General features: G+C 39.6%; 1 protein-coding gene across 3 annotated transcripts in view; it reads left to right on the forward strand.

The window, feature by feature from the left end:
* Positions 1 to 1,038: 1,038 nt before the first annotated feature.
* Positions 1,039 to 10,952, forward strand: part of LOC107729191 (zinc finger protein 385D-like) — a 97,370-nt gene continuing 87,456 nt past the window's right edge. For 2 of the 3 annotated variants that reach the window (XM_016539616.1, XM_016539617.1), the window contains exon 1: positions 1,040 to 1,211. In XM_016539616.1, coding sequence (XP_016395102.1) covers positions 1,163 to 1,211 — 49 coding nt within the window. In that variant the 5' untranslated portion in view covers positions 1,040 to 1,162. Of the gene's footprint in view, positions 1,212 to 10,952 lie in introns of all 3 variants that reach the window. The other variant, XM_016539618.1, reaches the window with a different exon arrangement.

Below are 10,952 nucleotides of genomic sequence, written 5' to 3' on the forward strand. Positions count from 1 at the left end.
TTAAACAAAAAAATCTATATGACCTTGTTCTTCAGAGTTACTTGTGTTTTCGCCTCCCTTGAGTGAAATAAAATGGACGAATCACGTGACATGAGGCAGCGCCTCCACATCACTGTGATTGGCTGCCTACCCTGTCAATGTTATAATCCCGCCTATTGTGTGCTCAGCAGCTACAAACAAACTAGTGAAAATGCATGGAGTAATTAAACCAGGGGTGCCCAAACTCGGTCCTGGAGGGCCGATGTCCTGCAGAGTTTAGCTCCAACCTGCCTCAACACACCTGCCTGGAGGTTTCTAGTATGCCTAGTAAGAGCTTGATTAGCTGGTTCAGGTGTGTCTAATTGGGGATGGATCTAAACTCTGCAGGAGTTTGGGCACCCCTGAATTAAACTCACCTACTTGGATGTAACCACTTTTTAATCATGCCTGAATTGAAATTAACTTAATGTTACTTCCTGGTTTAAGTTATAATGAGACCTTCATGATCGGCGTTTACCGATAAATTACGCTTAATTCAGATGCTCTCTAAATGATAGTAAATACCAGTTACCGCATTGGAAGTTGCACATGAACTACCCCTCAAATCATTAACAATACAATATACGCATATTGTAATTTTTACATGGAGGACAGTGAATAGAGTGGACAAACCCTAGCTGTTCTCCCCGACCACAAAGTACTTGAACTTGACGCAATTAAGCGCGTGAAGGCTGCATTATTGACTACTGGTCCAAAAAGCATTAGGGTTAGGTGACCATAATAATAGCCAAATACTAGTTAAAAACGCTAAACTTGAGACTTCTATGTAACTTGTTTTACATAGTATATTAATGTATAAAAATATTGTATCGGTTACTTGTAATTACTTAAGCATTTTAATTCAGAAACTTCAAGTGGAACTGGAACATGAATTTATATTGTATAAACAACGGAAGAGGGAGACTTTTGCTTCCTGCACTAGCTACAAATCTTGTGTGATAGTTTTTAAGAAAGGAAGGTCTAGAAAGTTCCCCTGAAGAGAGCTTAATTTCTTCGGTCCCGTTAGTGTGAATGACACGCGCTTTGCTGGAGAGCCGTTTGGTTTGTGACGCACGGGTGACCATTGAGCTGCGCGAAGTGCTCAGTATCAGTTCAGTTCAGCTCAGAAACACGTACGCTAGTAATGTTGGGCTCAGAGGACCACGGAGAGACTCGCAAACGAAACGGTACCGGTAAGTGCTCCTTTCATTCACTATACTTTCATTATGACTGTCGGTTTAGATTGAAACGGCAGGTGTTCGACCAAAACCGAAAGGAGGATAAGTTTGGATGCGCGAGTGACATGCTGTCAGACGAACAAATGATTTATATCCGTGTCATCAAATACCGACTGAAATGAACTTATCTTGCAAGAATGTTATAAAACTGTGTATAAAAAGTATAACGGAGATATTGTAGAGGGAATTAATTTGAATTTTAAAGCCATTTTTGTCGTTCTGCTCTGTGATAAAGCATTGCTACTTGTTTACTTTGCTGTCAAAACAGGCAATATTCCTCTGGCATCCTGAAAATGGATGAAACTTCAGAAATGCCGTGTGAGAGCTCATTGCTTCAGACAATAACCCCGTCATGATGAATGTGCCTTGACATTTATCATATTTTTCAGTTCATTGATTTTATTACAAGCACATTAAGGGGAAATAGAAGGAGAGTCTGGGTTTCCCCATCATAACTTGGAAAAGTATAACCTGTAGTTTTTTATATATGCTTTTTATGTGTAATATTCTCTGACCATACTGTAGTTTATCATTATTGAACTATATTTGCTGCCTTGTGTGTGTTTTACTGAAAACATTTAGGGTAAAGTAAAAAAAAAAACAGCAAACACATTCCATTCCATTCCAGTCCTTAAGTTTGGCATATTGGTTTGTTCGCTGTGCTGCAAATCTGACATACATGACATGCTGCAAACGATGACCCAACAGCAGTTTAAACGCTTATCTTAAAAATGACAACATGATTATTTCATCAGGCATTTTAGTAAATGTGCTTAAAACGGGAGTTGTACTTCTTGTCCTGTTTGAAATATCCATCAGGATGTGCTACCACCATGGTTGTGAGATGGAACTAGCCCACAACCCTACCTCAACCCCTAAAACATGCATGAGGTGGATATGTATATAGTGTGGGTTGGTCATTCTAGAGATAAGTCCATTTCACCGGTTTGGTCTGAACTGTTGTTTGCATGTTTTCTGTCTTAATTTCGAGTTGATTTGGCATCCAGTAGATACACAGGATTGTCCACTTTCTAAGAGCAAAAAAAGACTTAGACTAAGAGAGTCATTCTTCTGAAGAGGGATTTAAATATGATCATTTTCTGGTTAGCTTATTCACTTTAAATGTGTATTTGGTGTCGTTTTTGAATGCCGGATGACAGTGCGCTCTCAGTTTTGGTATTTGATCTTATTTAGATGAATAAGTTTGGCTTTGAAATATTCACTTTTAGAGAGATGTCCATGCCTTAATATATCTCCTTTACATTTCAAATCTTTCCTTCGCTCATGATCCTTAATCATAATTTGAAATTGCTGAACACCAATTTTCCACATTTCACAGTGCGAGAGTGAAAGCTCGTTCTGCATCGCATAGCAGATGTGTGGATCAGAGATGCTCATCTGTCTCTAGAGGCAATACGAGAGATGATGCATAGACTCAGCCAGTCTATTTGTCCACTCTGACGGGTCTGATATTGACAAATGAAGACCAATTTAAAATGTATTCTATGCCTTTTTTTTTAACATTGCTTTTTTCCCACCTTTTTCATTATGTGCGAAACATGCAAAAGTTGATGTGTATTTCAATGTCTGTCATGGGTGTGTTAAAAATAAAGGGCTTTTTGAAAAGCTTTGTTACATAAAGTATCAGGAAGGAAACTGCTTACAATTTAAAGCAATGTTTGGCCTATTTCAAGCACAGACTTTTTGAAGAACACAATAACTCTAAATAACATAAAACACCTCTTCTCCTCGAGCTGCGTGACTCCTAGTGAATGCCACATTGTGATCTAAGAGAGGAAGTGCTTTATTCTGTAAGACCAAGGCCATTGCTTCAAGGTGAGCACTAAGAGGATGATTAAGGATCGACTCAAATAATCAATGTCTAATTTACTCTTGCGGTTTTATTATATAGATTCTCAAAGATTTATTTAAACCAACCACTTTCCCAATCCACAGCGAGCGACATTGGTCTTTCCGTACTGGATGTCGATGGTCTTCTTGTGTTCTGAATAGGTGCTGCGGCCAGCGGCACAAACAGATAAATCACACCGGGAAGAAATGCTCTCAGCTGGGCCAGGATGATGTTGACGCACTGCCTCTTTTGCAGTGATCATGCCTATGTGCACTTTGCTTTGACCTCTTCTGTAGATTCAGTCTTGCTACCTGTCTCAGTTATGAAATAGGACTGATTTACAAATACAAATATGCTTTTAGAGGCACTGATTTGTTGGCAAGGGGTTATAAATGTCCAATTTCCAATAGGCATACAGACCACACAAGTGATGCTGTGTAGAGAATGCCAGCTATTAGGATTTAGCGTGAAGAGGCAGCTGTTGATTCTCTTGGCAGTACTGGCTTGTGGAAAGGCTGGATTTTCTCATATTCTCTTCCAGTCAGTGTATAACACTGGAGATTTGATATTAGACTAGATATATTTTGGCAATGTATCTTTGGTATGCTTATTTATGTTTATGACATTCTGCCTGCATCTCTTTTTAAAGGATTTAGATGCAGTACATCTATCATTATCTTCATTCAGGTAATATTGAAAGGGGCTATGTATCAAAAAATATTACAGTCTGAACTGATCGTTCTCTTACTTGCCGGGACAGTAAATCATTGTTTACAGAGTTTCATGGCTTCTCCTCCACAACAGCTGTTTAGTTGATTGGTTAGAGAAAACATTCAATTTCTGCCCATTTAACAGAAAAAGACATGTAACCAGTGCCATATACTTGTTTTGCTTTTATTTTTTGTTATTTTGGTCTACAGAGAATTTCTTCAATGTACCGTAAATTTGGTTAATCTATTCTTTTGTTACTTTCATTTTAATGATAATATAAATGGCCGTTATTTCAGTACTATTGTGTCTAAATAAATTAAAGTTCTAAATGACTAAAATACTAAAGTACTCACTAGGGCTGGAAAATCGATGAATCGCGATTAATTGATTTTACAGCCCTAGTACTAACATTAAAAACACAACACTGAAAACCAAAATTAACCATTTTAAACGCTGCACTGTAAAAAATTATTTGTTGGTTTAACTTAAAGTTAGTAACTTGATTGCTTTAAAATTTTAATTTCATTGAAACTAATAACTTCAGTTATTACAAAGATAGTGATTTTGTTGTTTAATCTAATATTTTCTTAACTTAATGTTGTCTAGTTGTCATAACTTTGGATTAAATATTGTATCAACTTATTCAAGCAATCAAGAGGATTAAATACTTTCAAATTTAAGTTCACTCAACTACATATAGTTTTTTATAACAATAACCTAAAAAGTTTACGTGGTTGCCTTAAAATTATGAGTTAAATAAACTTCAACACAAGTTAACATGACAAACGTTTTGTTAACTAATTATCCTGGCATAACAGAGAGCACAAATAAACCATAATTTAAACATTCATGTTTATTAAAACATTCACATATGTCAGGGCTCTCGTGGGAGACAGAGATGATTCAAATAGCATTCAAAAATAATTCAATAATAATCCAAGGAGAAAAGGGATATCCAAGAACACACAGGGAAACACGAACAGCACACATAACAAAAAACAATAACCCGCAAGGAAGGACTAAAAGGGAGCAACTTAAATACACAGATCAAATGAGGATAATTATCGAACACAGGTGAACAGAATGAACTAATCAAGGGAACTTAGGAAAACTGGGTCAAGGGACTGAAACAAGGCAGGAGAACCGAAAAACACAGAAAACAAAGTCCAACTGTAAGAGTGCTCCCCCCTCCGGCCAGGCGCAACCTCGCTCTGTAACGAATCAACAGAAGGAGGAACTGAGGGGGACTTAGGAGGAGGATAAAGGAGTGGAGCAGGGATGGTGACAAGGGACGGCAAAGGGCATGCAGGAAGGCAGGCAGTCGACCAGGGCAGCGACGATGGAGGGAGGAGCCATGGAGGGATCAGGAGGAACCATGGCGGACCAGATGGAGGGAGGAGCCAGGACGGAGACAGAAAGAACCAGGGCGGACCAGACGGAGGGAGGAGCCAGGATGGAGACAGGAAGGACTTGGAGTAGGAGGAGCTAGGCGGGACCCAGACCGCAGCCAACATGACTGCCCATGGTGGAGCCGATGGAGGGAGGAGCCAAGGTGGAGGAAGGGCTGACAACTCCAGGGGGGCGACTGACAGCGGCAGAGCAGGTGGGAGAGGAGCCCAATGCGGAGACAGAGAGCCGCAGAGCCAGGGCGACGGGAAGGATCCGGAGGGCCAAGGCAGAGAAGATGGCTCAGGCGACCGAGGTGTATCCGGAAGGGATCCGGAAGGCCGCGGTGGAGCCGGAGCAACAGAGGACCAAGGTGGAGCTGGAGGGAGGGAGGAGCCCAACGGAGCCGGTGGGACAGATCGACAAGGTGCAGCCAGAGGAGTGGAGTCCTGAGGCCATGGGGGGTCGACGACTGACCAAGGTGGAGCTGGAGGGACAAGGGAGCCCAGCGGAGCTGGTGGACTGACGGGCCACGACGGAGAGGAGGGAGATCCATGGTGCAGCTGCTGGGTCGATAGGCCGAGGCGGAGTCCGGGACTCAGAGGCTGGTGGTAGAAACAAGGGATCCTCCAGACACGACGCCAATGGAGACTGGCAGACCCGCGGCAAACCCACATTACAGATAGTGGGCTGAGGATGAGCTGAGGGGCTGGCAGGATACAGCGGCAGAGGGGCAGAAGATGACAGCCGACTGTTGAGAGGAGGTGGAAGAGGGAGCCTGGGTGGAAATTTGTGACTGGCAGTGAGTTCTGGGATGGTGTGTGCTGCCCACACACACAAAATGGTGACACTCATCACAGGGAGCGCCACGGACAGGGGAACGACCTCCGTGGTTGTAGCAGGACAGACTGACAGTACTGGGCAGACGAACGGTTCATAAACGGCCTCCTCGGCCGTATCGGGACAGGCAGAGAGTTCAGAAGACAGGAGAGAAGGTATGTCGGAATAAGTTTATAAGATCCTCTGAGTCCAGCTGCAGCTCACCCTCAGCAGTGGAACAGTGGGCAGGGCTTTCCTCCACGCCCTCGTCTCCACTGTATAATCTTCCGTGGTGGGCCTTGTTGCCGACTCACATACCTGGTCAGACATTCCATGAGGCTCTGGCTGCGGGGCCATCCTCAGCTCTGTCACTCCATTAGGCAATGGCTCGTCGGTTGCGTCAGGCTCTGGCTCTCCATCTGCGGTGGGCTCTGGCTGTTTCTCCGCACAGCTGAGTGGTGTTTGGCTGGGCTCTGGGTCTGGAGTGGGGCTGGTGAGTTCCTCATCAGTGTGGCAGAGGGTGAACGGGGATCCGTTTCTCACCAGTACCCACTTCACAAAGGCGGTGAAATTCTCCCAAGGACCATCTTCGGACAACCGCACTCTGCAAGCGGTGTTGAGGTTCGCGTTGTAAAACATGCAGAGGCAGTTGTCCGGGTAGCTGGTGTAATGAGCTACTTCCAGGAAGAGTCTAGTATGGTCCTCGAGAGTGTGTTCCCCCCTGCTCCAGCAGGAGGAGGATGAATTCGGGATGGTGGGTCATAACAGAAAAAGGAAAACTTTCAAAAATGAAAACAAAATGCGGGGACACAAGCCGTTAAACTTTTTTCTGGCCGGTTATTCTGTCAGGGCTCTCATGGGAGATAGGCGCACGGAGACGGAGATGATGCAAATAGCATTTAATAATAATCCAAGGAGAAAAGGGAGATCCAAGAACACACAAGGAAACGTGAGCAGCACACATAATAACCGACAAGGAAGGACTGAAAGGGAGCAACTTAAATACACAGATCAAATGAGGATAATTATCGAACACAGCTGATCAGAATGAACTAATCAAGGGAACTAAGGAAAACTATAGGTCAAGGGACTGAAACAAGGCAGGAGAACAGAAAACAAGGTCCAACGGTGACAACATATTAACACTGCACTGTCTGAAAGTACACAAGCCGTTAAACTTTTTTTCTGGCCGGTTATTCTGTCAGGGCTCTCATGGGAGATAGGCGCACGGAGACGGAGATGATGCAAATAGCATTTAATAATAATCCAAGGAGAAAAGGGAGATCCAAGAACACACAAGGAAACGTGAGCAGCACACATAATAACCGACAAGGAAGGACTGAAAGGGAGCAACTTAAATACACAGATCAAATGAGGATAATTATCGAACACAGCTGATCAGAATGAACTAATCAAGGGAACTAAGGAAAACTATAGGTCAAGGGACTGAAACAAGGCAGGAGAACAGAAAACAAGGTCCAACGGTGACAACATATTAACACTGCACTGTCTGAAAGTATATATATATATATAAGTGTACATGAATGTGAAAATAACTGCTTGAATAAAAACATGAAATCCCCAGATCACCAAGATTTCTTCTTCTATTACCAGGACCACATCACTGCAGATTGATGGTGCTCACTTTTGTCACCATAATTCCAACAGTCATGTCCTTGATGAATTCCTGCTCAGAACCTGTATGCTTTAATAAAAACAAAGGGAAGCATTAAAATGTGCTTTACAATCTTAAAGCTAACAAACTCCAATAAATATGGGCACTTAGAAAGTCAATAAATTTACTTACAACTTTGTCCACTCCAAACTCTACAATGTGACAGTTCCCATTATGTCTGCATAGCACTTTGATGGATACAACTGCAAAAGGACTGTGCTGATCTTCAGTCATTCCAGAATATCATAAACATGAAAAATACAGAAGCACGTTAAAACAACACATATAAAATAATAAAAAATAAATATATGAATAAATCTTTAAAGAGAAAGTCAAATGTCATGACAAGTTTATATTTCAATTACCAAAGCCCTACTTTACAATCCAGATGAGGCTTTTAAATTACATAACACATGAAATTAGAACAAAAAAAGCAAATTTAACACATTTGTGTCTATCCTTATTGCAGGACTGTTTATACAAGATATTAGCTATTATTACTGTTATTAAAAAACCTATAGTTTTTAATGAATGTCAGATTCAATATACTTATTACAGTATATTCATGCAGCATTACAATGGGTTCTGGTGAGCCTCAGAAAACAGAAAGAGATACCTTGTATCAGCAATATCAAATGCACGCGGGCCAAAAGAACCCAAAAGAGGGAGGTGCTCATTCATTTTGCTTATAACATGCATAAAAGGGACAGTTCCAGTAGTTATCATGTTTTTTTCCACTAATTTTTTATCTATGTGTAGTGTATCTGACGGGCGTCTTTTAGGGATTATAAGATGCTGTCAAGTTTAAATAAGTACTTAATAAAAACTTTTTTTTTTCCCCCGCCGTTCTAAATCCAGTTGCACGTATTTTGAGGCTTCAGAGTGCTGCGAAACTAACACTGGCATACATATAACTAGAAAATAAGACGCTTTTAACCATACTTGTACTCTTCTTAGACATACGTAATTTAAAACATATATTAAACCAATAAATACAAATATTTTCTTACTGTACCAAATCTGTAGATTGAGAAAATTTCCAAACTTTGTGGAGAAACTCACCAAGATGGCTGATGAATGTCTTCTGTCTGCAATGGTCTTCACGAGTTCTCGCGATAAGTGATGTTTAGAACGTGATATATTGTTATTGAATTGATTCAACACATTTTTTTAAGCTGATGGAGTTGTCAACTTAAAAAAAATCAATGAAACAACTAAACTGCAAAATATTTTTTTTTACAGTGCAGGTGAATTTAGGTATTATAGTATAATTGAACATTATATTGTGTACTGTATGAAAATATTCATTTAAAGATTTGATAAATATTACATTTTACAGTGTTATTAAATTATTAGTGTTTTATTAAATAATTATTTTACTGAGTGATAGATGATATCAAATAAAATGTAAAAATAAGGGAAAAGAGCATGCACAATTAAATAAATATTGGTGAGTATATATCCAATAATGACTGTTATCAATCAATTAAAACATTTCAGAAATATATCTATTTATATTCATGCTTCCAAGTGTGAAAGAGTTGTTTTTTTTTTACTATTTTTGTTAGCTTATTTGATTGAGCAAAGATTAATAAACCGGTTTGCACCAGTTTTTTTAGTCCAACATCTACTATGGGAAAGTTGCCAGTATCACTACATGAGTATTTACCTTCTCAGTAGGTATGAAAATGCTGTTGAATGTGATATCTATGAATGAACTGCTCTTTCTGAACCCATTCAATGTCTAATTAGAGTGCAGTTCCTGTGTCTGATGTTGTTTTTTGGCGAAGTGAGAGACCATGAAACAAAGAGTTTTGAGGTGTAAAAAAATTAAAGAAGGACTGTTTAACTTATATCCATCTATTTTTAAACCTAATTTCCCATTTATGTTGATAAGATAAGGAACTTTTAGTAAACCGCCCAAAAAGCTAAAAAAAGTTTCAAAAACTTGTAATAATGTATATTTTTCACATTTTATTTAATATTACCTTTCAGAAGAATCATGAATATTATCGGGTTAGGCTTGGATTGTTATATTCTACCAGCAGGACTCATGTTGGTGGTGAGTGAATGCAAATTGTCAATAGGCAGCAAAATTACAATTTGTTTGATGATCTTTAAAATGGAAACTACATCATGATTGACTGAGAATGAATGAACGATGTAACTGGTGTTAGAGTCTTCCTGGTAGAATTAACACGTAAGCTTCCATTTCTACTTGCACACATGAGGGACTAATAAGAACTTTGACTATAGACCAATACTAGTGTTTGTATGTGTGTTTAGTTGTGTGGATCTGTTTCTAAGCTTTGAAGGGCATGAGGGGGATGACACCTGTTGGATAATAGCTGCACTGGAATGTAAACTGTTGGGCTGAATGCTTCGCTTTTAAATATAGGATTTTCTCTCTGTGTCATTCACTCTTCTCAGCTCATCACTCTCTCTTAATCATTCATTACCTCTTCAATCATTCTATTTTCATGGAAGTGTTAGAGCCGGTGACGGAGGGAGACATGAGGTGAGAAACAAAGCGAGAGAATGAAATATCTGCAATACAAATTTAGGTTTACAGCACAGAGAAGCAACACTAATTAAATTTTTACATATTATGTTTAGTCATTTGACTCTTTTATCCAAAGCGACAAATAAAATAGGAACAATGCTAGCAATTCATCATAAGAGGCAGCAATATTTCTAGTACACATTGCCAAGTTTTAAGCATAAGAGTACACAAGCTGGAGCAGAAATGTATTAATTTATTTATTCATTTAAATTTTTTTTTTTTTCATTTAGAGTTTCGATGCACTATGTAGACATACTTTAACAAGCTAATTTACTTATTAAAGGGGTGGTTCACTGTTTTTTTTCTAGGCTTGATTCTGTTTATGGGGTGCAAGGTTATTTTCGTAAACGAAAACTAAAACTAAGACTAAAACAATTGATGAAAAAACTATTTCGTAAACTGAAATAAAATAAAAACGTCAAAATATTTGAAAAACTAAAACGAAACGAAACTAACAACAGGTATTGAAAAACTTACTGAAATAAAATAATTATCAAAAATAAATAATCGTTTTCGTATTCATTACGTTCTCACCCCTTGGCGGAGAAATATACGAGCTGCGTGGAGGTTTAGGGAAATAGCCTACCTGTAATGGCGCATCACGCACATGGGGTGGGGTTATCTGACGGAGAGACGCAAAGCAGTTTAAAGCCTGCACGGGTCCTGTTTGGTAAACGTGCACCAGCAGTA

The sequence above is a fragment of the Sinocyclocheilus rhinocerous genome, unplaced genomic scaffold, assembly GCF_001515625.1.
Source record: "Sinocyclocheilus rhinocerous isolate Xijiao unplaced genomic scaffold, SAMN03320098_v1.1 scaffold1029, whole genome shotgun sequence".
Lineage (NCBI taxonomy): Eukaryota > Metazoa > Chordata > Actinopteri > Cypriniformes > Cyprinidae > Sinocyclocheilus > Sinocyclocheilus rhinocerous.